A 27723-nucleotide genomic window follows, 5' to 3' on the forward strand; every position below is an offset into this window, starting at 1 on the left:
GAGGATCGTGTTACCGGGGATGGATGGGTGTGCGGGACTCGAGATGGGAGGTCACGCTGCAGAGGAGCCCAATGGATGCGGTCAGCTAATTGTTAATGCACTCGCCATTATGGCCGACCACTGGGCGAAAAGCAGCACGTGAATGTAAAATGCATTTTAATTACCCGCCATATATTTCACTTTGAGCATTTCAATGCAAATTGCCCGGCAATGCAGCGCAGACCGGGGAGGAGTCGTATTAAATGTAATTATTTGGCACAAATTGCGTGTTTAGGATTAATTATGATATGAATAGGCTAATAAAGCGGCCCGAAGTGCAAAAAACACATTTTCAAAATATGCGCCGTCGCTCTAAATGAGCTTTGATTGGTGGCCATCGGATAGGGTATCACATTAAAGTTAATACCACGCACCTAAATAATGCAGTTACCATATGTGAAAATGGGTGTGCGTGTTGGGAATTTAATGTAAGCCGCCTTGTTTTATTAGATTTAAAGTGTTGGCGACATAAAATGGTTTTGGGGCTTTTAAAGCCGTGTTTATTAGCCAAATTAGGAGCAAAAATATTTAATTTTTTTGCATCCCTGTGCACAGTAGAAAACACTGTAAATAAGCGCTATTCTGTTATTTAATTAGTCTCTTGCTTAAACCTATCAGAACCAGAGACTTAATAAGCTTCCCTAAAGTGAAGGATTAAATTCTCTTGTGCAGTTCTGCCAAATTTGTAGTCAATGAATTTGTGCGAAAGCTAGACGTTCCCCATTCCATTAAACATGACACTACATAAAACAAATTTAATTACGCAAATGTTTTCATGTCCGTGTAAATATTCGTGTTCGTGGAACGCCTGTTCGGAATGGCAGACATCCCGAATTTCGCAGGACGACATAGGGGAGGTTATTAAAATCTGTGGAGGGTCTAAATGCAGCTGGGACTGAGCCAAGTTAAGGGGGGTCTAAACAAATTGAATAAAAAAACCTTGTAGAATGCTCAAGGTGATTTAGGATATTTCCCTTGAAAATGTTTTAGCAGGTTGCGTCATTTTACAGGATATAAGAAAATATGAAACAATCATAATTTTTTGCCATGGCTAATAAAAAACTGCGTCCAAGGTCAGGTCAGGTTTCTCATTGAAAACATACAAGTGCAGCTGCTAATGAGCGATCTTTTACCGCGGTATCTATTCCTTTCTCTTTTAGCCCTCATAAAGGTGAGCGAAGGCACCTTTTTTAATGGCCGACGGCTGTTTTGACCTTGGTGCGAATTTTTAAGCGGAAAAAGGCAACACACATTTTTTATGGCGCATTCCCGTTGCGTGGCGAACCGTTTCGGATTTGGTTTTTTACCAACAGCCTTTGGAAATTTATGATTTATGACGCTGGCCGTGTCCAAATCCGTCCGAATGCCCACATCCGTGACCCTTTTGCATGCGGTCCAGGATCCGTGCATGTTTTAGGATCCTCAGGGATCGGCGGCTGATGTTTTGTAAACACTCAGTATGAGTTCCAGTTCCCGGGTGCTTGGACGTTGCGGATCGTCTTAAAAAACGCATCGGAAGCGAGAATATTCTGCTTGCCAGCAATTCGAAATGAGTTAAAATGTGTGCAAAATATGATAAAAATATATGCCATAAATGTCATATGGGCTGCTATCCATGAAAAAGTGTTAAGTGTAGTGTGTCCTATGGACCGAAATAGGTCCATGTGTTAAAGATGTGCTTGCCAAATAAAAAAACCGAAAAGTAGAGAGGGTTAATGATAATTCTCTAACCGAATTGGATAAAGGATTCTACGGTAAGATTTCTACGCATGTTTTTTAGAACAACATGTAAGTGCTTCTGTAACGGAATATATTCTTTTTCTGAAATTTATGTCTACTTGGTTCATTAAAAGGCATTTATATTCAATATATTTTCTAAGGCATTTATTTTGCAAATCGCATATTTTCCAATTTTCATTTTAACCGCAATGATTTTAACGGCCATTTTGCTATTCAAACATCACTTCAAACTATAGTTCTTCGCATCCATCTTCCAATTAATTGTGTTCGAAGGAAGCTCACAAGCCTTCTTAAGACACCAAAACAACGGGGGAATTCAAGAAGGGACTAAGAAACGGTGAAGATAAATCACAGACGACGAAAACGCAGACATGCCAGGGCATCTCATCTGGGTAGCACTTCTCGCGTCCCTATCGCTCCCCAGATTTTTCTCAGCGTTTTGAGTAATTCCGCGGAATAAGCAACGAAGCTCCGTCCGAATGGCCCCAACCCCTGAAAAACAAAAATACTGAAAAATAAACCCGCTCCAGGTATAAAAACAACGAGATCGGGCTGCGACAAATCTTGAGAGAGCAATAAACAACATGGTTGACAATCTTAAATCTTGCGACTTGCAGGCCATCCCACACAGATACAGATACAGACAGATACGGATACAACCGCACAGATACGAATGCGAATGAATGTCGCAGCCATTATGAAACCTCTTCTTTTTTTGTTGTTGCCTCCTTTGTGTTGTTTTTCTTGGCTCGCTTCTTTTCCAAACGACCAACACTATCGCAATCCCAATGCCAGTTTTCAGATTCAGTCCCAGTAAATGTTGCGGTCATTGCTATGCCGGAATGCAACAACAGCAGCACCGCCAACGGCAACGGAGCAGGGTTCAGGCCGCTCCAAAGTCTTGGCCTGTTCTGGCCCGATACGGCCCATAGCTAGGTAGAAGAAGCCAAGGCACCCCTGCTCCCAATACAAGTTACTATGGGTCACGTACGAAGAGTCTTGTGTCGATGTCTAATGGGCGGAAAATGAAACAATGAAATGTTAGACCTTTTTTAGAAAATATTTTGTAAGCTTTTGATTCCTTCTTAGCTATTACATTACAAATAATTACACACAACAGTTTTGAAAGTTCTCCTACACTGCACCACTAGCTTGTAATTTATATATTTTTAAATGATTTTCTTTTCAGTTCAAGAACATTTTTAACCACTTATTGTGTGTTACCTTCCACTGTAAAAGCATTGGCTTGGACCAAGTCAGCAGTTGGCCTTTTGGCTTCGCGTTGAGTCTTTTTGGCCGCTTGGCCTGTTTGTTGTTTGTCTCCTTTATGGCTTCTTCTCGTACCCTTTATCGCTATCTCCGATTGCAGTTGGATTTTTCCTTGCTTTTTTATATAATTTTTTCTTTGGGGTCACATTTTCATGCTTTGCAGGTAAGAGAAGCAAACGAAAAGCCTTTTCTCTGGTTTTGGTCGTTGTCGTTCGAGATTCCTTTGCGGAATCCACATCCATAACTTGGATATCAAGTGTCTGCTAAACATTCAAATTTAAGCTAAAGCTCAACAAGACTTTGACTTGGAAAATAACCACTTAATATTTGAGCCCGTAAATCATCCCAGAACTGGTTAACGACATTTTAAACACCCGGGAAATCAGGGTACGACATAAAGATTCAATGAACAGCCAAGACATAAAAACCACAGACAACAAGCTCGAACAGAAGCGTTTGGCATTTGATGTTTATTTAATTTGCCGCAATTCATAACAATTTCGTTTACGACATTTTTACTACTCGACAAATGCCGTAAACAAAACAAAGCGTCGATTTGCTCGAAGCCCTCCTCTCCTTTTAGCCCCTGGCAAACGCTCAGGTTTTATGACTTGGTGTCCGTGGACTTGGATCAGCTCTTCGGCAATTAAACGCCATCATCATCGAGTTGATTCGAAGGCGAAAGTGCAGTCAGCACCCCAGCGATTTACGGTCGTTTTATAGATCGTAAAAGCCGCTCTAACAGCCGGCCAGATGATTTTACGACGTGTTGAAATGCCACCAGGACGAGATGTTCTACGACACCGCTATTTGGGCCGGACTGGATCGCATCGGATGTGGTTCAAGTGCAGTGCGTCGTAAAAACTTCCTCCGTACTCCCGTGACTACTTGAAAGAGCCGTAAAAGGGCTATAAACAAAAGTGGCGCCGCAGGAGACACCGCAGGTTGGCCAGACTTACGTGTCGTTATCCGGGCGGATTGTGTGAGCGATTCGATTCTGATTTGATAAGGATAATTATGTCTGATCGCCATAAAAAGACAATCAAGCCAAGAAGGCGGAATGAGCATATGCCCAGTAATTGTTCTATTTAGGACAGAGAATTAAGAAAGTTCTTAAATTGAATTATTCCTAGGTATATAAAAACGGAACCAAACGCGTTTAAAATTTGTTGTATATTAAGTATATTAAGTACACATACCAACTCTACTTCCTATAGTTAATAAAGTTTATATTGGGCAATAAACTTAAGTAAATGAATAAATTTTTTATTTGTTATTAATTTTTCGAATTACAGAAATGAGCAGCGAAAAATATGCATTAAATAATAAATTAAAACCATTTTATATTGCTTTTCTCCTATTTCAACTTTCAACAGATGTATGAGCATTCATTTGGTCGCGGGACCTTATCTGAAAACCCAAAAAAAAAACAAGTGCACTTGCGGCTAATTGAAGTCTGCTAAAGACAACAAAGGGCCCCATTACCCGCGGTATATAGCTTATCCATATCGTGCGTGGTATCCATTATTAAGCCAACCGAAGACGTGTTGATGCACTGGGCCAGGAACCAGACACTTCAGTCATTTCAGACGGGTCGGACAATGCAAAGCCAAAGACAGAGGCCCATGGACAATGAAAAGCGAACAATTGAGCTAATGACGTGACTATGGACACTCGGTGCTCTGGTCGGTCATTTGGCAACCGAAAAAAAGCAGACCCATTCCGATTTGGATGACCATTCCCAACCAGCCCGTCCCACAAAAGTGCCCGTCTGGCAGTGGTTCATTGTTATCATTCGAAATGGCAACGGCCAAACTTATGCATCGAAAGTGTTGTTAAATTACGCCAAATTGCTTAATTTCAATATTGAAACGAACCGATGGGTCGGTAACCACTCAATGAAATTATAAATTTTCGGACCAAATGATATGCAACGAGCACTGAAAGGGCGGAATGATCCGTGATCGTGATGTCTCCTCTTTGAGTTTCTTATTTCGAATACGATTTCAAGTGTGTTTCCCCAATTCCAACACACAGAACAAAATGTATTACTTTTTTGAGACGTGGGCATGTGCTGCTTAGTTTTTAAAAAAGAAGAAATTTTTCTGAACTATTGTATTTTTATTCTATACAACTCATTTATCATGACTTTTTGCACTTCTGCTAATAATTAATTTTTTTTCTGTGCATATTTACTCGATTCCGTCCAGACGGCGGCTCGACTCTTCCAATTTAATGGGCCTATTGAATCGCTCGTTAATGTTGCTTTTTATTTGGCCTTTTATTTGGTCCTCTGTGTTGCTGCTTTATTTTCCTCTGTTTTAGTCTCTTTTTATTCGCTTATTGTTGCTGCAGACTTACTCAATTGTGTTATTGTTTATTTATGCAAGCTTAAGTAATGCGCTGCAATTCAAATTTCAAAAGATAATTTCAAATTTACTGTCAAATAATTTATTAGATGAATGCCTCTCCACTGGGGAGCTACTTCGACTGGAGCTTTATGGTCTTCTTTGTTTGTTTTTTCGGATGTTTGTGTTCTTCACCAACAAAAACACTTCCACATTTTTGTGTGTTTTGAAAAGATAAAAGCGAAGCCGCAACGAAAAGTTTTTATAAAGTTTTACGTATTATTTATGGCTTGGCTGTCGTGGGCGTATACGTAATATTTCATAATTCCCGAGTCAGGGGGCAGAAACTAGTTGAACCAAATGACTTGTGATTTGACACGACAGACAGTTTTGATGGTCCATTGATACCACTTTAATGCGTCAAACGTCCCCTTAATCAGTTTCAATCTTTTACAGCTTTTTTGATTAGTGAATAGAAGAATGGGAGGTGTTCAATTGGATTAACTGACAAAACAGATAAAACTGATTGAATATGAATAGTTGGTAAAAATTGTAATATTACAAAATTTGCATAAATAAAGTAACCTAGCTATTCGTAAGGCAATCATTTCGTAATTTTATAAAAGAGAGCTTTTATTGCTATCATCAAACCAATACCTGTAAATCGAATCAATCAACCTAACGAGTTTTTCGATATCCCACTTCTTTTCAGCCAATATATGTCCCTAGTTTATCATTATCAATCAATTATCAATTATGGCCACTTTTGGCTGACGCCATCATAGTCGTTTTACTGAATGCAGAATCGGCGGCTCACGTCCTTCGTGGGCTGGTGTCTACTGTGTCGAGTATATAGATATAGTAGTTCCTGCCAGATCGAGAGACATTGCCCCGATGAAGGCGTTCAACCCAGAGCGCTCCATGGCATGGAAATTGCGAGTGGACTGGTGACGTTTGTTGGCACTTTATCATGGCCGTGCATCATAATTTAGGCAGCCGTTCCACCCACACTGCCTCGGCTAACAAAGAGGCATACATACTGACAGAGGTTGCGAATAATAAATTCGTTGACATTCGCTGCGCGCTGACTAAGCAACCAAAAGGCCGAGGACGTGTGCAAACCTGGCCAAGATGGGTAAGAGCGATAGCCACAAAACACTGACCACGCCCACCCATCGGACCTGGCCCTGCAGCTCAGGGCCATTTCCTGCGACAACTTTTTGTGCTTAAACACTCGTATTAAGTATTAAGTATGAGCATATAATGGTTCTGTTTTCATTTTGCGACCCAAAAATGTAAGCACAGTGCTCGGGCCCCATTGATTAAGTGAATCGATTGGCCAGCCAACCTGGCTATCAGCTCTTGGCCCAAAACACTGAAATTAGTTGGCATTTTAACACGAACACCTGACACTCCAGTCCGGCCAAAAGCAGCAGCTTCCTTTCGTGATATGGTGGGGCTCTAGTTTCTCTTTAGTCAAATGGATTATATTACAATCGGAGGGGTGCGGAGGTCTGACGGGCAGTACGTGGTCCACCATTATCGATGAGGCCTGACGCAGCAGCAAAACTAAATCACACTTTTAAAAAAAATTTTAGGTTACATGAAAAGTGAAAGACTTTTAAATTGTTTTATTTAATGGTAATGCAATGTTACGTAATGTAAATATTGAAAATATTTTTGTCTTGTGCTTCAGTGACAGTGACTTTAAAGTTTAGTTTTTCCCAAGTGTACCAATGGGTTATTGATCGATAATTCCATTTAAGCAAATGTTCGCGCTGAGCACCAGAATGGGCCAAATTATATGTGTGTGGCCTCTGCACCGAGTATGAATTAAAAAAATGCCCAAGTTTCTTTAAAATCAACTAATTTTACCAAAACGCTGCTAATAACAGAGTCACCCGAGGGATCGGGATCTGGGAATCCGGGAATCGGGCAGTCTCTCACTGCCGAATGCGTTTGTCGCTGGTGGATGTCGGTGCCGCCAACTCATCAGAACCCAGCCCATCTTCATCTACATCCCATCCGCTCTCCAAGCAGATCCCCAGCATCATCCGCATGCACATGCACATCCAGAAGATGTATTTTCACTTAAACGTTTTACTCGACGAATAATGGCTTTAATGACTTTAATGGCGTTCGGATAATTTGGCCTCCGGGCAGCTGCCCGGACTTCATCTCCATCTCCATTTGCGTCCGAACTGCTCCTTCGTAATTGACGAAAGTAGATGGCCGCCGGTGAGATCCACATGCACATCCTGGATGCCAATGCGAAATGTATATAATTTGTAATTGTTGTTCCTCTTTAAAATGCACTCGACTGCGGACCGAATAATTGCAATGAGCAGTTGCAAAGAGATCCAAAATGAAATGAATGCAATTAAATGAGTTTTCTCCATTGCTTTAAAAAATTAAAAGCAAAGCTTTTTTTTGTGGACTTTCTCGCAATATATAAAAAATATATATATATTTTAGTGAAGAAAGAGAATTTATAGCCCCTTTTTTTTAAATAAATTGTACTTGCCAAAATACACAAACTTAGATTCCTTGATTCATCTATGTAACTTACTTGCTTTGCAATTAATTTATAAAGGGAATTGTCGCAACTTAAGATCTTGGTTGACTTTTACATTATTTTCTTAAAATTCCTTGATTATTTCTGGATATAAAGCTATTAGGCCCTTGCTTAAAAATTAAACAAAGCCATTTAAAAAATCGTAATGAATCGCTTTTCTCAACTTCTTTATTATATCCTTGACATTCGATTTTGCCAATAGATAGCACCGGTACGCGTCATTCACCCGCCGCGATTGACCTTGAGCGAACAAAAAAATCCATTGAAGCAATTCGTAAAAAAGACATAAAGAATACAGGTATGGCCAAAAATTACAGGCACCTCGTCACATGGCTATACAAATCAAAAGGTGAAGCATAAAATGTGGCATTGGGAAAACAGATAATTAAGGAAAGGAGAAAGAGGGGCAAGTGGAAAACGGGATGTCTGACCTGAGAAAAGGAGGGGGTGGAAATGATGCTGCCGAATGACAAGTCGCACATTTTCAAAGAAATTACCAACGAAAAAATGGGAATAGACAAGAAAGAAAACATTGGAAAAGTCTCATAAATTTACCGGGACACATCCACAAGCGGACCAGAATGGAGGAGTATCTGGAGAGCCGAACAGCTGCCGGGGTAAAATGGGATTGCGATTGGAGAAGCGTTGATGGAGGGCCGGGAAATGAAAGGAAAAATATACAAAATTAGTCAAACCGGGCGAGTCAATTAAATCAAATGGGATGCCAGGCAGACGGAATATATCGGATCGCTCATGGCGGAGCTTCTACTTAAAAACGCATTTGCTCGAAAGAAAATATTTTCTTAATATTTGTTTACAAAGAGATTCTGAAATGTCGCCTTGCTGAATTTACAACCGGCGTTCCCCATGCGACTTTTAAATTAAAATTCCGAGTGCATTCAACGTCAAAAAATGCTTTTATTATTTTAATTACCCATTTCGGACTTGGATGGTCCCGCGGCACTCAATATTAATTTCATAAAAATAACTTGCCGCCATTCTTTCTGCTGCTTCTGTTCATTATTGTCTCTCTTTCAAAACGTGTCTTTTGTTTGTTTTCCAGCCAGCTGGGTCCCAAAACAAATACCCCAAAAAAAGACCCAACTGTTTTTTTTTTCACAAAAAGAACACCAAAACAAAATAAAGCGCCAAACATTCAGAGGATAGATACGCATTTGTCCGACGTTCGATAAACATTTATTGGGCAATCCAATCACGGAACTCACGTCCCCAAACCGTGACAGTTTCGTTAAATGCTTTTTCTTTATCTGACTTATTTCTCTCCTTTCGGTTGTATGCTGCCAGCTTGTCGAATTCCACAAGAATTATGTTTGCCTTATGAAAACGAAATAAATAAACTATTTTTGTATGCGAAAGGTATATCGATACCATCGCAATGAAACTGAAACTGAATCGCAAAATTTATGGAGTTTTTTAATATGCCGATATGCTTTTTTAAACAGTTTGTGGAAATGATTTTCGTGAATAAGCTAATGAGAGTAACTCGAAAATTTCTTTTAAAACATGTATGCCTGGGAACTATGGTCTGCTTATCAGGAAGTCCATATTAATATTAAGAAAAAGTTGTATATTTAAAATAATTATTTTTATTCATAAATAAATTGTGGAATTTGGCTTACAGAACTGTTTCATAAAGCATATGCAACCTTAGATTAAAAATAAATTTTTCAACCAAAAATTGTCAATTTAAAAATAAGGATATCTTTTTAAAAGTTTTCCCAAATTAATATTTAAAACCAGATTTTTTTGAGGCATCATGCATGACCACCCCCTAACATCCAAAGGGTGCATCCAAAGTTAGCCAACTGAACAACAATATAAAGGCGGTGATAAGGACCATAATCTTCTGTTGCCGGAGTAATTTGTCACCGCAAAGCACTGGGCCACTAAAATCACTTAATGCGAAATAAAAATATTTTTTACGGCCCTTTTATAGTTGTTGCAACAATCTAATAACAATCCAAATAATTATCCAAACAAGCGACGGCAAATGTCAAAGAAGGAACCCTACAAAATCCAAAACACGAATACAAGCCCGAAAAAGAAGAAGAAGCGGCGGAAGAACGCACTCAAAATCCGAAAATGAGCCATAAAACCCCAGTGCGAAATGCTACTGCTCTCTAGGCCACGCCCCCTTCACACGGAAGCCATAACGGCAGAGCCAAAGTGCCGATAACTCAAAAAGAGAGAGGGCTATTCCAAGTCTGACGTGCGTACGAGCGAGATACAGATAGGACTGCGCGCACCATAATGGCTGCGCCGTATAGAGAGAGCGGTCAGAGCGAGATGGCTGTCCGTACCTCTCCCTCTCTCCGCAGTCGCGGCGCAGTCGCTGCCTCTGCGGCTCCGTCGCCATAACTGTCGTTCGTAATGGCCGTTTTAAGTGCGACTGAGATGGCCTCATAATCGTTTGCTGAATCAGAATGGTTTGGCTCAATTGTTTGGCGCTCTTTTCCTTGCTCTTTCTTCTCTCTCGCTGGTTGTGTTTGCCCATGTTTGCTTATTAATTAGTATTGATTTAATTGCCCAGTGAAAATTTGGCAGCTTGCAAAAGCCGCTACGAAAAGCTCTCGCTTGGGACTCTCTCTAACTCGTATTTTTTTTTTTGCTAGAGCGAGAGAGCAGCGTAAAAAGAGCGCGCGCATCTCTCCATACCGCACGGCTGTTAGAAGGGGACATAAAATGTGCCAGGCAGTTAAAATGTAGATTTAAGTAAGTGGAAACGAGATCGTTACGTTGGCGCATAAAAATAAAAATCATTGTGCTCGGGCACTGATTGAAAAAAAAAAACACGAGAGAAGAAGCGGAAAACGAAAGAGAGCGCCAAGGCAACAGGCGAAGTTCCACTCAAAAGGAAAGCCAACGGAAAAGCGAGTGGAAAAGCCACAGCAGCAAACATGTTGCGAGTGCTTTTCCATATCAATCAGGAATCACCTTAAACTTGTTTTTCCCCCTCCTCCTCATCGTTCTCTCTCGAAATTCATCGCTTCTTGTTGCTCGCTGCTTTTTAAGATTCTTTTCATTTTCGTTTTATGGTTTTTATGGTTTTTATGCGGGTCTTTATGACTTTTATGGGGTTTAGTGCGTGCCAAAAACAAGGGAAAAAAACCAAGCCCCCACAACAGCAACAATTTTTAATTGAATAATGCCGGCATCGGTTGTTTGTTGTTTCTGTAGCTTAAAGGCGTCGGTAATTAGCCAGAGATAAACATTTAATTGGCAAATTCAAAATTGAAATTGCCGACTTGCCCATTTTTAAATTTCCATCGGCCACATGCATTCTAATTGGGTCAAAGAACTCGAAATATTATTGGGTTCCTTCTTGGCGAGTTGATACTTGGGTGGCCCCGTTTAGGGTTAACTTTTCGGATCTGTTTAAAATATATAATTCAAAAGTGATATGAATATCGTTTTTTAACTAAAAATATATTGAAAGCTAGTTTTAACGTAACTTTTTCGTTTCATTATATTTTCCTTAATAACCGAATATATTGAAATTTATCGTACGAAGGGTACCTTAATGGAAAAGCGGCTTACGTATCACCCCAATTATGGTTTTCAAAAGCCCGATTAAAATAATGCACTTGCTAGTTTTGCGGACGCGGAAAAGGTAAAATGATTAATTATAAAAAAGAAACTTAATAATATAAATAAGAGGGGCCGCACCTGTCGCATCGACTCACAACTCTCGCGGTAATTGGCAAACTGGAGGCAGTGGCAGTACTTAATTGCAGTTTTTAATATCCTGACCCTCTTTGCTGGATTTTTTAAGGGGCATGGGAGGGAATGATTGGGATGTGAGTGTAAACACGACATGAAATGTTGCACGGCCACTTGGCCACCTCGGAGTGGCTCGAATGGAGGCCCAGACCCCCCGTAGCACGCTACTCCTTTTGCTTTTCCCGGCAAAGGACTGAATTTATGACTCTGGGAGAGGGCTTGTGTAATTGCCACGCAATGCTGCATCCGCATCCGCACACAATTTTCAATTTACAAAAATTAAAAATAAAAAGAAAATATGAGACGTACGGCGGAGGGAAAACAAACAAGGTGCCGAGGTGTCCCTTTGGCACGACACGTCCTTTCGACCGGACACATGTGGATTGCCGGCGTGGAATGTCCTTTTAATGGACTCTGCACTCTCACACTGCCTCGCATCCTTTCGCCGCGTGTGCCGCGCTGTTTGATTGCCGTGAATAGCTGTCTGCAGGATTCCGATCCTTTTCTTTCTCTTCCTCACCGCCCTTTGTTCCATCAACGCAGATGTCATATATTTCGCGTAGTCCTTTCAAGCAATTATGGCATGGTAAAAGCACTAGGACAACAGTTGACCAGCTGGGACCTCTTACGGTCGAACTGAAAGAAATTTTTAGGGAGTTTTGTGCTCACAATCGATTCATAGGATTAAAATATATTTTAATTTAAATTTCCTGTAATGAGTAACACTAACTTACATTTTATTTGGCTTATCCACATTAATAATATGTATCTTATTAATTGTTGCTGCAGCCATAAAAATATTGTTGTTTATAGGTTTTGTTGCATATCTAAGCTAATAAGCATATATAAGCTTTAAAAATTCCTCCTCTGAAATCAATAGAATTCCTTTAATAACTTTATATATTAGGACATAAACTACGCAACTGCTGGATCTACGATATTGCCTTAGCTTTGCCCTATAAATATTCACATAGCATGCTAATATGTCACATAAAAGTCGCCAGAAGTTGTCTTGAAAAAGAGAAGAGCGTAATGCTGCATTTAAAGTGCCACGGATGATGCATGGTACAGTTAGGCCAAGAGGTCGAGAGTGGCTCTGGAGGACCAAGTGTCAGTGGTGCCCCCGGAAACCCCCAAGTGGAGTCCATTGCTCCACAGATGCGATGGCGTGGCGTCAAATGTGACGCTGAATTTATTACGGGGGGCTATATTTATGCGCTTATCTCGTTGGCAGTGCTGGCCTTAGCACGTTGTCAAGTGTTTATCTTGGCCTCGGACCCGAGAGCCAGCCCCAATACCACATCCCCAGTGCCGACCCGTATCCCCAAAGTCGGAACCCAAAACCAGATCCCCGGCCAGACCGAAATGAAATACCAAAAAGCTTAAAATTGAATTTATGGCTGCACCTAAATCATGCGTCGAAAAAACAACACAAGTTACGAATATATACGAGTGTTTTGGGCGCGAGAGTTGGTTGTTTTTGAATGAGCCTGTCGCATGATTTAGAGCCACCGACTCGCTGTCGAAAAATTTAAATAATAAATATTCCATAGTTACACAAGCGCACAAAGCCAGCAAATGGTGGCTCAAACCCAATTTCGATTCAGATTCAGAAGATGCGACCAATTCGTAAAATATTCAAAGCGGGCGCGACTAAATCAAAACGTTGTCGAAATAAAACGTTTGAAAATTGAATTTGGTTCGGGCGAAATTGAAAAGCATTTGTAACGGAAATGAAAATCGTTTGAGGGTGGAAACGAACAAAACTCAATTCACTCTGACTCTGAATTTAAATTAAGAAATTTATCTTTTCAATGGCCTTTGTGTGTGTGCGCCTTTGTTGTTGGCCCAAAGTAATTTTTTCCAGCATCTCCCACCTTTTTGAGATCATAAAATTAAATGAATTCAATTCCTTTGTTTTGGCAAGCGTTTTCGCTTCGACTTCTAAGATTGCTGAAACTTGATATTCAATACGCTGTTGGTTTTTTTTTTTATTAAATTCTAAATTTATTTGCGCTGAAAACGAGTCTCATGAAGTTATTAAAATTAGTCGGGGAGATATATTAAATCGAGCCGTTTTGCACCTCTTCTAACAATTTGTACTCGAGTGGAGGGCAAGCATTTCGAGCGGTTCGAAATGGCTTTTATGGCCGACTTCATGGCTAATAAAAATTTGCATTGTTCGGCCGGGTAGTATATTGTCGATTCTGTTGGTCGAAACCAGATCGGTTGTGGCCATGCTTGCCGCTTTCATAAATTAGCAAGCCAACTGCCATGGGAATTAGCATACGAAATTACGCTTCTTAAAGATAAATACCTTAAATTGGTTGTTATTTAGAAGTCCATAACATAAATTCGAAAAGCAAATAATGCCATTTATCAATGGGATTACGAATTTGGGGCTGCAATAAGTTCACAGTTTTATTGTTCTCTGCGCATCTCAAATGAATCGATTCGACAATTTGTCGTTAAACATATTGCAATCATGTGTTAATGAGTAATCCCTTATTTTATATGAATTTTGTGAGTGGGTAGCTTTTTGAGTTTTATTTATATTTAGGAGAAGCCGTTTTAAATTTTTCGAAAACTGTAATTTTTCTAAAGAATATTTTCTAATGTCTTCTTGAACCAAACATAAATATACTTATGGAATGTGAATTTAGTTCACTTAGAATAGGTTTATTAATTCCCGAGCCCATTTAACACTTTCCATTTAATTTTCAATTACAGAGCACTCACACAGCCAATAAATTGTCCGGCCGCCCGATTGCCACTCCAGGATACCAAATATTACACAACTCCCGAGGACTTTTCTCCATTTCGGGTACATTTAAAATTCAGAACGCGTTGAGGTGAGTCCACATGTAGCATGTATTATATGTGTGTTGTACATTATTTATGGGAGCTTCGGAGTCCGTAATCAAAACTGGGTTTCAGATGCTGGTGATATGCGAGCCGAGAAATTGTGTCAGTGGGTCTGTGAAGGAAAGGGTGGCTAAAGGATACATTTGGGCCAGTTGGACAAAGGCGAAGCCCTCGGCCAATTTGTGCCATGTGTGTGCGACGTGTCCCTTTCGCCGCTCGAGTGGCACAAATGAAAGGGGCCAAAGCAGAGGGCAAAAAACCAGATACCCAGATACACCGTTCCAGAACTGACCGAACTGACCGCCGGCCAATGACCGGACTCTAAAAGGGCCTGAATTCCAGCTCGAGTAGCTCATTTGCATTTTCGGGAGCGAAGGCAGAGAAAGTGTTTTCAAATTGTCCCCGTACGTCCTGTATTTTGGTCTTTGTGAGTTTTTTTTAAATTTCAGTTTGTCAGTTGGTTTGCTGGCTTTTCTAATTAACGAAGGAATTTTCCATTTCGTAAATTTCATTCTCTTTGGGTGTTATTTATCTTTTTTAATACCGCCCGACCTTTTCACCTCATCGCGGTTAGCGGGGGTTGGTATCGTCCATTGGTGGATGAATTATGCCCAAACAGCGATAGTCATCTAATTAAATGAGTTATGGCACCGGCATAATGCCGAGTATCTTGCTTTCGGATAAGCGCTTGCCGCCTAATCCCGCCCCGTGGCCAAAACCCAAAGCCAAAATCGGCCCCACAGATAGTCCGACTTGGGCTCAGGGGATTTACGAGCATGCATTTTGCATAGTTTGAAATGGCACCAGGCCCAACTTGAACACAATTCATTTTCCGGGCCACAAATCTCTCGTTTTGCATTTGGCGGCCATTATTCATGACTAAAAGGGGAGTAGGTTTGGGGGAAAGGCTGTTTTTAAAATTTAATTCTTTAAAAGCGTATTGGGGAAAAGCTCAAAACTCAAAACTATGATAAATTCATTAACAAAATATTCGTTAAGTTTTATTTTATATGGTTAGTGCATGAGATGTTACAACATTAGTCTATGTACTGTTTTATAACTTTACATTGATTAAAGAATCATATGCGTATTATGACATCTTTTCTGTCTAAATATTTGAGATAGGCACCTATGAATATGTCACAATCGCCAGTTTAAGGACTGGCCAATAAATAAAATGTACCCACTGTACTTTCAGTTTGACCCGATAAATGCAAAGGCTTCTCCTGGACGGCGAGAAACGTCCAGATTCGGGTTGCCGTTGAACGGCATCCGGATTTATGCACATTTTATTGACCAGCTCAGAGGGAAAAAGCGGACCAGAGTTGAGAGCTGTTTGCCGGGCCAACAGCATGTCCAAAAGTGTTTTATGGCCGTTCTGGGCGCTTGAGTGGCCATTTTGGGTCGATCCGGGGATATGGGTATATACCCGGGCTCCCACATGCACTCTGGACTTGTCCGACAAGCACTTCTTCCCGAGGAGATGGGCAGATGAGGAGTTGAGCAGACAGGGGCCCTGAATGCAGATGAGCGTGGCTCTGATGAGTGTTGTACTAAATACTAAACACCCGCCAGAATTCAGTATTGCACCACAGTTAGCACTGATTTATGGCAGTCGAATAGGGTTTTAAGTGGGCTTTAAGCTAAGCCAGCAATTGGAATTAGTTTAAGTAGCCGGCGGCAAGTCAACGACCTGCAACAGTGCAGTTCAAAGTCAAAAAGTCAATTATACGGATACCTAAAAATACACCAGCGGGTGGAGTGGAAATCTCGTTAAAAGCCAATAACAGACGCCATTAAATGTGCATGAAAATTAAATGAAAACGGCTTGATGATGAGGTTGCCTGCGGGAGGAGGAACTCGTAGCAGCCACGCGACCACTTGAACTTGGGCGGGAATATCAGTATTTGTGTGCAGTAATTCGAACTGACCTCGTCGAGCGTTCAGATCCAATTGGAGGGCAAGTTCAATGGCATTGGGGATTCCAGGGGGAGTGGGGATCGAGGGCCGCAGCGAGATAAGGAAACTCCGATAAGTTTAATTTATTCGACCCCACTGCCATCTGTTGCGATACAAGCAACACTTATTTAATCAACGCGATAGGAATAGGCTAGTGCTGTAATTATAAATCGGATTTGAAATCGAACATGGAGGCTCAATTCAGAAGGAGGTAAATGAAAAGCGAGAAAGGGTATTTTCATTTTATACGGGACCTAATTGATGTACTAAAAAACTTTAATAGAAAAATAAAAAGCCTGTATGAATTTCTTTTACAGCTTGCATAATTAATAAACTTAGTGAGTGCAGGGATGTCAAATTGTAGTTAATTTCTAAAGAATGCTGAGACTTAAAAGTCAAAACAAACTTCTGTATTTGAATCGATCGTCTCAAAAATATTCATTTCTGTCCTACAAATTCAACAGGGAAGTCAGCTTAATAACAGTCGCAAGCCAAAAAAAAAAAAATAATGAATCGCATTCTCGAGAAGGTGATTCACCAGAATGGAACCATCGTGGATCGCATTCTATCGGAACATACTATTGGGTATGTGGTGTCCGATAACACAGCCAATGCGGTGGCCGAAACGTCCTTCGATAACACAAGTGCCCAGGCGATCCTGAAGCACTTACATGGACTCCTGGTGAGCACCTGCCAAAGCGTAGTCCGGGACATTGACCCGTCCAACAAACTCTGCTTCATGCGCCTGGCCACTCGCAAGTTCGAGTATCTGGTGGCCCCCGAGGAGTACTTCACTATTACAGTGGTTCAATAAAATGACAAGACTATTGCTACAGAAGATTCATGCAAGTTGAACGATTTCGGAAGAAACACAGTTATTGCTGCAAAACCTAAAATTAAACTAGACATTTTAGGAGCGATTTCCTACAACTGGGTCAAGTTTTTAGGAAATTGGTTCCTAAAATATGAAGGTATTTCAAAACATACACGAATCTACAAGGAATTTAATGTTACGAAGACAGCATACAAATATCAACCAAAACAAAAATATAGGATGATCTTAGCAAATTACCTTTTACTTGGTTTTTTTATTCAAATTTTTTATTTTAATACACGGACATTTGATAGTAAAATGTCGATCAACACTAAAACATTCAAAATGGGGTGGCCTAGATCTTGAACCCTTTCAAATGCAAAGCAAACACAGGAAGAATTCTTAAATCAACAGGGCTGCCCGAAAATCCTTTATAATGCCCCAGCGACGTTCCGATCCTGATTATTTATGATATGGCTTCATCGGGCCGAGAATCTATCTGTGAGAATGCGGCATCTAATGCGATAATTCAAGAGATTTACTTCTGTCAACATGACCATTTTGTCCGCTGGATTGGGTTTGCAGGGTGGAATTGTATGGCCTTTGACCTTTTTCATTTCGCCTCGACCATCTTGCTGCCACAATGGAGGCTGCCTGCTATTTTAATTTAAAATGGCAGGACTCGTAACTCATTTTTACGACGCACCCTCCGGGCAGATGAATGTGTGTGCGAGTGTATCTATATCTTGTCCTATTTTTACGGATCCCTTGCAGGGGTTGCAACAATAACTTATCTGCCCTTTTTTTACCCGGCTTTCAACCCGAGTTCATAAACACCACGAGACGCTCCTGGGGTGCTTTGTGCCCCGGCAGCTATCTTTAAGCAGTTTCCATTGTCTGGCGTCGTTTTGTGGTGCTGGGTAAATATGAAATTGTACAAATTTGTACTGAAACTTGATTCAACTATGTCTCGGGGCACAATGGACGAACATCGATGGTGGCAAGGTTGAGCGATGCTTTCCCCCCAGAACTGCGCACTTCATTTGAGGCAGCGTGAAATGAAATTACTCCACGGTCTATTCCCGGTGACGACTTTATTCGTGCGAAATTATCAATGCCCGGGCCAATTTGAAACACTTTGAATTAAATTCGAATAAAACGTTTTCCAAGCCATCGTGAAGAGGATGTCTACGGCCAACTGCTCATACATCACATTTTATGAACTCGTCAAGCGGCTACCGTTCCCATATCATGGTGTTCACCGTACGGGTGTGCCAACACGCTCTATGAATTCAATTAAGTTGTGCCGCAAACCTGAAATTGAAGTTGCAACACGACGAAGGCATCGAGTGTGATGAATACTCAAGCGCAACATCTGTCTATTACATTAGAATATCTACTAAGTTGTTATCAACTTAAGGTCATGAGTTAGTTCGGTTTTTATTTAAAGATAAATTTGGAAACTACGAAACAAAATTTAAATCTTCTTGTTCTTTTGGCATTTGTAAAACCGTCCAGTATATATTAATCTATTTGGTAAATTGGTTCACAAAATTGAACACTGGCTGCCTTTACAAAATTCATTCATTACAAATTCGGCCACCTTATATGTTGTTAGTGTACTGCTGTTTTTACAACTACCATTTTCAAGAAAATACACATTCTTAACAGTAGATTAACAGCTTTTACATATAAACGTATAAATTTATAAAAAATCTTATTGTGCATGATTTCATTTCAAAATTTTTAGGTAAAAACCTTTTTATATTAAAGAAAGAAGTAATTTGTAAGTTCTCGTGCCATTTCTTACATTTTGCGCCGACGGGCTATCAAAATAAAAAGAGTGAGAGGAACCTGAAGAATAGAAATCGAGGAGAATGAGTGCCTCGAAATACTCACTCAAACGAAAAGGCCAAGCCCATTTTCTTGCTGGTGGTGGTGATGAAATGCTGGATTTTTTCTGGCTCGTTCAACCACCGCGCCACATTTCCAGTTTCGACTTGCTCCGGCGCAGACGTCGCTTGAGGGACGGATGAGCGATATCTGACAAAAAGGCCAAAGGCAAACAAAAGCAGAGGCTAGTAAACCAAAAAAAATATTGGAAATATTTCAGAATTAGATCAGTGAAAATTTGTAAAATATGAAAGAATCGGAAAAAGATAAATCTACAAAGCTGCTAGATATAACTTCATTTAAATATTAACGGAAAATAGGTGGGAGCTGCAGATTTCTTACGTCAGATGGCGGCACTGAGTCGCATGCGCCATCTATGGATTCGGTTTTCATAGTTTTGGAGTCATATTGTTCGTCCAGTTTTAGAACCACTGTTACTCCTTTGAAGTTGTTCTATGTTACATAACATAAATATGTTATATGAAATGTTAGAATTAAAAAAGGAGGGCGAAAATTTGCGCGTTCAGCTTGTTACGTCCTTTCTTGAACATAATAAAATTACAAAAAAAAAATCCTTTAAGAAACGATTATAAAACCCTTTCTAATATCTTTAACCACCTTTTGATGATTAATACAGCATATAAATGGAATTTTTGGAATAGTACTTTACCCCAATAAAAACTTTAATGTAAAACCCTTCAAGTCATATAAAATTATTTATATTTCATGAATTTATTTGGCAATTTATTTACCTTAATTCTTATACTTACTTCCTTTCCAACCAACAATGTTTAATTTTAAAATTAAATTGCTAACTTTTAGATTAGACATTCTAGTATTTTCTTGATACTGCCTATTTGCCTATTTTCCGCTCCGGTTTACGATCGACTGGCAACTTGTTTAGGGGTCAACGGAGCATATTGCCAATCAAAGACTTCAATTCAATTTCCCCGACTTGCCAGAGACGATAATGGCAATGGGGCATAAAGCCAAGTGCGGGTGTTGCAGTGCAAACGATTCCATTCAAAATCGGGGCAATCAAAGCATCAAGATGTCAGTAAATGCGGTTAAGACAACAAAATCACTTTGAGCATCGTTAGGGCCACGATTCCAGCTCAAAACTGGTGGAGCACTGGAAACGCTGAGGGGGAAAACATGAAAATCATCTTTCAACGCGATGCGCTTTCGACATTCGCAGCATACAGCCATCGCCGTCCGCTAAAACGGCTAAAACAGAACACCAATCGCAATCAGGGGAAGTGGGCGGTGGGGCTGCAAACTGGAGTTGTTGGCTTCGAGTTGCACATGTGATGGGCAGAAAATAAAGTAAAAAATAAAGAAATATCCAAGCCATAACAGAGACAGCCAGCAAGTGCAGAGAAAGGAACCAGAGGAGGCAGCGACTGCTTTTCATTTGGCTGCCGGCAATGTCCATCCAGTCGGGCACCAACTGGTTTCTTTGGAGCGTATCTTCCCATCTCCAGCACCCATCATTTGAAACTAGACCCATCATCAGGGCTCCCAGACTCGGCAAAGTGTAGTGAAAACCAATAAAAGCTGATTTTTTAAAAACCCCTGATTCTAATGCGTAATAAGCAAATCACCTATTTATTTATTTTATCTTTCTTCACTTAAAACAGTTCTTCAATTCCAACTGGAACGTGTATTAGTGACTGTTTAAAATTTGCCTGCCACATTTACTATTCAGGACGAAATTGTGTTTGTTTTGGGGCTCTCACTGCCCATCATGCAATTGAGCACCACCCACTCCACACTGACCCCTGCACCACCGCCCCATGCTCCCTATCCATGGATTCAACTTCATCTAAGCTGATGCAACACCGATACAGAAACGGTTCCATCGCTCCTCGGTCCACAGTTGTCGTCTCTGTCTCTGCTCGTGTTGCTGTCCCTTTCTCCGTCTCATTGTTCGTCTCGGTTCAGTTTGGCTTGGTTCCGTAAATTACACTTTTGATTTTTAGTGGCCGTAAAATAATCGTAAATGTCGTGGTTATTGCGACCGAAAGTGCCCATTTTGAGTGCTCCCCTTCCAGCGCTGCCCCTCTAACTGATATTTTCGCTCAGTGCAGCTTGTCGATGTCGGTTGGGACGTGCTGCCACTGCACAAACAGCACGAATGCCCCCCAGTGCAGCCAAGTGTTAGTCTGAAGCCAGATCAAAATTATTTCCAAAAATAAACTCTAAACGCATTCTGTATTAAATTTGTCAATTATTTTTATTAAATTAAAAATATTTTGAAATTTCTTATATGTTTTATAAGCATAATTGGTTTGTTCACGGCAATTAACTTCATATAAAATTTTTTAAAATTTTAACCCAAAACCCTTTTAGTTCCAGATTTGGATAGGTAGCTAACTTGACATCACCGATACCCTCCGTGTCTTTCCTTTCCCCCCTTCGCCGACCGTTTTGACCAACTCGCTAAGCAAGCTGCACTTGTTGTTTTTAATAAGTTTCTGGTTGTTGGCTGTTTGTTGTTGTAGCTCTGGCTGGCTTTCTTCCTTTGATGTTTCGATTAAGTTCGGAGTTCGCGTTGCCGAACTGGTTGGTTAGGTCCCCGCTCCGTCCTCTCAACCCCTTCTGGGAACCATTCCCCTCAGTGGGAGCATTTTGGCTTAAGTTTATGGCCATTTCGTTCGTTTCACTGTCTTTGCTTTTTGGCGCTGCTCCTCGTTGGCTTCATTTTCTTGAGCATTTCACCCATTTGCCATTTACCTTTGCTTATTTGGGCTTGTGCTGAAAATTTTCTCACATCGCCGCTCTGACGCAACTGGTTGCCGATTGGCCCGCTCCACTGCACTCCCCTTCGTTCCGACCAACTCCCTATCAGCCTATCCACCCACCGCTCGCAAATTTCAAATTTGATTTTATTGTTATGATTTCAATTGTTTTCGCAACGTAAACACTAGAGATTTCCAAAGCAGACCATGTCGAGTTGTCGGTTAAATAATTTTCAATTTTTATTGCCCTCCGCCAGAGAGGTTGTGCATTTAGCGCATAGTGTTCGAGTGACTCAGAACAAGGGGCTCTGCAAATATGAAACCGCAGCTAGGTATCCCAACTCTCAAAGGAACAATCAAAATCTACGTTTTTTAAGTAATCGCATATTGTGTTATTGAAAAACTTAAAAAAATTTCTTCGAGAAGTGTACTGATTCGACTATTTGCTTGCATAATTAGTAGCCATCTTATTAGCATTCGCAGACAGTTTGCCACAAACAAGTCACATTAGAACGCCCAATTTCACGAGAACAATTATGACCTGGCACCGCCGAAGGTGATCCTAATAATTGCACCAATATGCTTCGGTAATCGTTTTGAGGCCAGACTCTCCCAGGACTCGAAGGCCGCCTATCCGAAACTACAAAAAAGGTATAGATTGTGAGGAAGAAACCCAAAGTCGAAACCAAATCAATTCATAAATCATAAAAATGTGTCATAAAAAATATTGCTGCCATAAATGGGAATGGAAATGGTAATGCTGCCTTTCAACATGTCCTCGACAGCGTAAAAAAATGCCAAGCGAACGATACTTTTTGGCTGACCTTAGGAGATTTGTTTTGACTCGTTGTTATCGCATCTCCGCCGAGCCCAAAAAGGACACCCAGGTATTGTCTATTCGATTATAGCCGCCTTGGTAATAAATCATAAAAATATGCCTCAGATGCCGCCCAGAACTGGAATGGGCCTCGTTACACGGTGGATTCGTAAATCCCCTGTAAAATTGGTGGTGCCCCTCAGTAGGTACTACGTGTATATGTATGTTCAGTATTCGGATGATCGCGCCTTCGAGCATCTGATAACAAAACCACCGGCATGGCCAAATGCCCAGGCAAACAAAAGGGCCAGAAACTTTCTCTTTTGCGCCAGCCGATTCGGGCCGCATTCATCCTTGCCAAATATGAGAATTTTGATTTATTTCCCAAAAACATATTCCAGCAGAGGCTGTGTTTGTTTGGCTGTCAGTAAGAGGCGCCTGAAACTATTTTCTTGTATCTGCATTGCCCTTCTTGAGAGTCTTATTGTGTAAGGAATTCTTTGTATTTAAATGTATGAAATTAACTTCATTTACTTAATCCATTTTCTCTTACACTAAAGCACATTATCACTTTCCATTGGACCGAGATGACTTCATTTTTGTGCCATATGCCTGTGCCGGTGCTGTACTTGTGGTTCCACCCGCTCCTCTTAAGTCGCTGCCATGATTTACTACAAGCAGATGATTTAATATAACCGCATATCTGGATATAGAAACACGCACACACCCGGCCAGAGTGCACTTCAGATGCATTCGACTGTATTCGACTGCACTGGAAACAGGAACCCGTTCAACTGGGCCACAAACAGAGGCAGACACCCCACACATGTTGTCAGTGAAGCGTCCGTTTTGGAGAAAAAACGGGACGACTGTTAAAGGTCCTCCATCTTGAAAACTGACGCCTCTAAGAGGCGGCTCCGCAAGAAGATAACTCAATTGAATATTTAAACAAAAAGCCAATTGTAAATAGCTTAATACTTTAAACTATGGTAACAAAGGGTAATTTGAATATTATTATTAGATTGTGTGATCGGTTAGAATTTAAAATATTTCCTTTATATATTAACATTGTATTATGATCAAGAAAATATTTAATAAATGGTTTCTCATGCCTTAAAACCACAAGCATTTGTATTACATTGTTTCAATTCCTCGGCTATCAACCAAGTTAACTAGTGCGATAGTTGGGGAGAAATTTTCTACATTTGGTTGGCATATGAGTTTAAATTGGCTTTAAAAACGAATACAACTACTACATATAGAGCCATCAAAATGAACTTCTGGCAGTGCGTAAATCTAGGCGTCGACGAGCTGCGACCTTACCGAAGGGCTAATCAAGATGCTGGCCAAATCCGACGTCAAAACAAATCGTTAAAAGGCCATAAAAACCGTAGCCATATGCAATCACTGAGCCCCGGCGAAGGCAAATGCATTCGAATAAAATTTTACCGCCATTTCCTCGGGCATCATCAGCGTCATGAGGAGCATCTCATCACATCACATCAAACCAACGGCGGCAGCTTCCGGGGCACCTCGTAAAAGTAATGATGTCTATGGGCCATCAGCATTTGTATCTACACGAAGGGGATATCACAATAATTATGGCATACGTCACGGAACTTGGGTTTTATGTCTCTTATATTGATTGTCATCGTGTCACACTAACAGATCGTAAAAAGGTCGTAAAGTCCGCCGACTCAAACTCGAAACTCACTCACGCCGAAAATGAACGCAAACGCACATCCCCTGAGGCACTCAGGATCACAAAGGACACTCGAACCGGGAACTGGCTTGGATGCTGAGGCTGAGGATGTTCGGATCGCTTTGAGTGAGTTTCAGAAGACTATTTTTACCATCGGATTTCAGCTACTCAAGTGGCGGTGGCGTCAAGTCGTAAAAAGAACATAAAACTTCGGCCTGTGTTTTGGTATTAACCGCAATTTGTTTATATAGTTGTTAAAATGCCATTCTATCTTGTTCCGCTCTGTTCTGCTTAGCATTTAATTGCCGACTGCCGGTTTTTCTTTTTACGAGCCAATAAAATTTATTTTACGACAATTTAAATGGTTTCATTCTCTACTTGGTGGTACGACATAGGTACGAGGGCTAAAAGCAGCAACAGGTTCTATCGCATCTTGTCACACTACTTCAATGTTTGCTTTTTTATTAGCCAGCCCTAAGACTCACTAATCCCAGACATATGTTAGTCACAACCGATTCGTTGTGGGTGGTTCTGACTAGTTCAGATAGTATAATCTACTTCCAAGAACCTACTTTGCTTATACATAAGCTAATCAAAGTAAGATCTGCCTTTATGCTATCCCTGTATATAGATATAATAAATATATATTCTCAATGACTCATGTTGCACTTCACTGATATTTAAGAAACAAATACCCAATTTATTCTGTTTATATTTTCCATTCAGCTATATTTTAGGCAAGATGTCCGTGCCATCCCCAGCACGATTCCGGTCATAATTCTTCCGGGTTGATGACCGCATTCCCACCTCCAAAACAAACGGCTAAGGCGCCGCGGTAAAAATTTGTTTGCGACTTGATGGCTTAATCCACCGCAAAGTGGCTCAGTGGTGCCTGGTATGGGCTCATTACGGGTCAGAAATCAATTGTGGTCCGAAATCGCTGTGAACCAAAGCAACTGCTTATGCAAAGCATGCCATCCAAACAGAGCAAAACAATGGAGAGCGAAAGAGACCAGGCCAAAGAAATTCCTCGGACACAATGAAGACATTTGCTGCGGACCATACTACCTACTAATCCTGGCAATGAACCCTTGACTTCTGGCCGCAATTCATCAAACAATTGGCCGAGCATTTGCATGCGGTTGTTGGCAGCTCTTCATTTTCAACCTCCCATTCCCGTATCTGCATCCTAATCCGGAGGACTGAGGATTGCGGATTGAGGGCGACTAATTGAGCACTTTTGTTTGAGTGCGGTGCTGCGCGGATTTCGCCTACTTGTTAGTTGCTGCCCAACAACATCGCTCTCCTTCCTCATGCACTGCGGAAAGGATATTTGACTTTATATAAAGCCTCTTAATTAATTGTATCCTTAAAATATACGAAATTGTTAAAAAATATATATATGTGTTATAGATTAGACATATTTCGAACTTAGTTTATATCCAAAGGATCTATGCAAGTAGTGTAAATTAATCAAAGGTTTCTTTTTCAGTGCACCATTATTAACTGGGGCGGTGTAAGCCTGAGCGAAATCCTTTTTCACTTTCCACGGCCTGCGAAAACGTGCAAAGTGGGTGTAAACGGATCGAAATGATGATTGTTTATTGTAATTTTTATGACTGCTTTGCACACAAACACGCCAAGGCGCCGATGATTGCACTCCAGGGGTAGGAAGGCCAGAAGCCGGCTGCCTTTGGCCCGAACTAGTGGGCCACATCCAGCGACTGGCCAACTTTAAGGGTGTGGGTGGAGCGGAGGCACCAGACCCAGCCATGTCCTGCGGATAGACCAGCGAACAGAGTCTTCAGCGACGACAACTTGAACACTTGAAAACTTTCTAATTAAGCCATTTGCCAGATAGTTATTGATGGTGGAAAGTAATGTGACTGGGCGGACCCAATGACAGTAATATGAACATCAAAATTACAATTGCACTTCATCGACAAATATATTGTGTTTCAAAATTAAGCAATTCGAGCAGAAAGAAGGAAATAAGTAAGTAGATAAGTAAGTGTAAGTGTAAGGCTTAAATTTTATTTATAATGATCTTGGGGAATTAAACGATTAGCCATATTTTCAAACATTGTGAGTCCCATAAAGTAATCAAAAGCTTATGGAAGCCAATAAAGTGCATTGCCTGATCTCATATATTCTTCATCCATATACATTATATTTATTTGAACGATCGAAGCAAATGACCCTTAATATCACGTCTTTGGGATCTGATTAAATATTTTGCATGCTCAAAGTTGGCGAATCAATGGCGGCTTATCAATTTCAATCAATTTCCCCCGAGATAATTTACTTCTTAGACACACGTTACGAATCCATCAGGCCGATCTGCCAATCAAGTCCACATTGTACGAGTTTCTATCGTGAGTGTGGCCATAACATGCATACGGATGACCAGATGGGTGGCACTCCACCTGGCCGCAGCATCGGATGGTAATGGATATCGGGTTCCGGCTGGCGGGGTGCCATAACACTAATACGCAACTATTACCTGGGACTGGTTTGCTTTATGGCCAGAATCGGTGCGGCCGTTTTTCCCGGCCCACCGATGGGGAATAAATTAAGCCAGCGTTTATGGAATGGCGCTGGGGGCGGTTATGATGCATTTTTAATTGACGTTCATTTGAAGAAACGCGAAGAGCGCTTCGATTCAATTATGCGCTGCTGCCTCGCCGCTCAACGAGCGGTTGCAAGTCGTCAGTTGGCAGTTGGCTGTTGCCGGTTGCAGCTCCGTCCGCAGCTATGTACGTCTCTGATTGTATAGACCATAAAAGGCGCTCGCAACGGTTTTGGGCCCAATTGCCACTTTGTGTGCAAATTTGAATTGTGGAAATGCTGCGCATAAAAATGGAAAATCGCGCGCCTCGCAATTGTTCAGCCATCCCAGGTACACCCAGAAAAAAAGGTGTTCTTGATACTTACCATACTTTGCAAGCCAAAATTCATATTGGTTTAGTATTCGGATGTGTTAGGAAGTTGGTAATTCAATTAAATCGTTGGCTTTATGGAAAAAAAGGATTATTTTTAACCTAAGAAATTTAAGAAGATATGTACATGTATACATGAGGACACTTACCAGAAATAAAGCAATTGTGCTGCAAATACATTTTTTTCCTTTAGTCTATTGAAATCCTTTTTTCTGCGTGCTTGCCCTGGCATTCGTATATCGCGAATGCAATCTGCAAACATTTTAAGCGTTGCAGCTCGT

The 27723-nt window shown here is 40.8% G+C and overlaps 2 protein-coding genes across 5 annotated transcripts; both read left to right on the forward strand.

Annotated features, from left to right (window-relative positions):
• Positions 1-1485: 1485 nt before the first annotated feature.
• On the forward strand, positions 1486-25847 carry LOC117144807. Of its 4 annotated transcripts, none has more exons than XR_004459665.1 (3): positions 1486-1793; positions 14443-14564; positions 23362-23829. XR_004459665.1 is itself a non-coding variant. In XM_033310182.1 (3 exons), exons 1-3 carry the CDS (start codon positions 6367-6369, stop codon positions 25279-25281), a joined length of 339 nt encoding a protein of 112 aa, XP_033166073.1. In that variant the 5' UTR covers positions 6205-6366; the 3' UTR covers positions 25282-25847. The 4 variants fall into 4 exon arrangements, 2 of the variants coding, with proteins under 2 accessions (XP_033166073.1, XP_033166074.1); XR_004459666.1 differs by having other exon boundaries at positions 1793-1827; XM_033310182.1 differs by lacking the exons at positions 1486-1793; positions 23362-23829 and adding exons at positions 6205-6531; positions 25230-25847.
• On the forward strand, positions 16955-17607 carry LOC117144808 (dynein light chain roadblock-type 1). Its single transcript, XM_033310185.1, has one exon. The coding sequence runs from the start codon at positions 17045-17047 to the stop codon at positions 17348-17350; it is 306 nt and encodes a 101-aa protein (XP_033166076.1). The 5' UTR covers positions 16955-17044; the 3' UTR covers positions 17351-17607.
• Positions 25848-27723: the final 1876 nt, after the last annotated feature.

Source organism: Drosophila mauritiana, chromosome 3R, assembly GCF_004382145.1.
Source record: "Drosophila mauritiana strain mau12 chromosome 3R, ASM438214v1, whole genome shotgun sequence".
Classification (NCBI taxonomy): Eukaryota; Metazoa; Arthropoda; class Insecta; order Diptera; family Drosophilidae; genus Drosophila; species Drosophila mauritiana.

Coding starts and splice junctions, on each gene's coding strand:
- LOC117144807 (XM_033310182.1), top strand. CDS start 6,367: ATGGCCGTGCATCATAATTTAGGCAGCCGTTCCACCCACACTGCCTCG. Junction 6,532..14,442: donor TGCAAACCTGGCCAAGATGG/GTAAGAGCGATA, acceptor TTTCAATTACAG/AGCACTCACACAGCCAATAA. Junction 14,565..25,229: donor AAAATTCAGAACGCGTTGAG/GTGAGTCCACAT, acceptor TTTTCCATTCAG/CTATATTTTAGGCAAGATGT.
- LOC117144808 (XM_033310185.1), top strand. CDS start 17,045: ATGAATCGCATTCTCGAGAAGGTGATTCACCAGAATGGAACCATCGTG.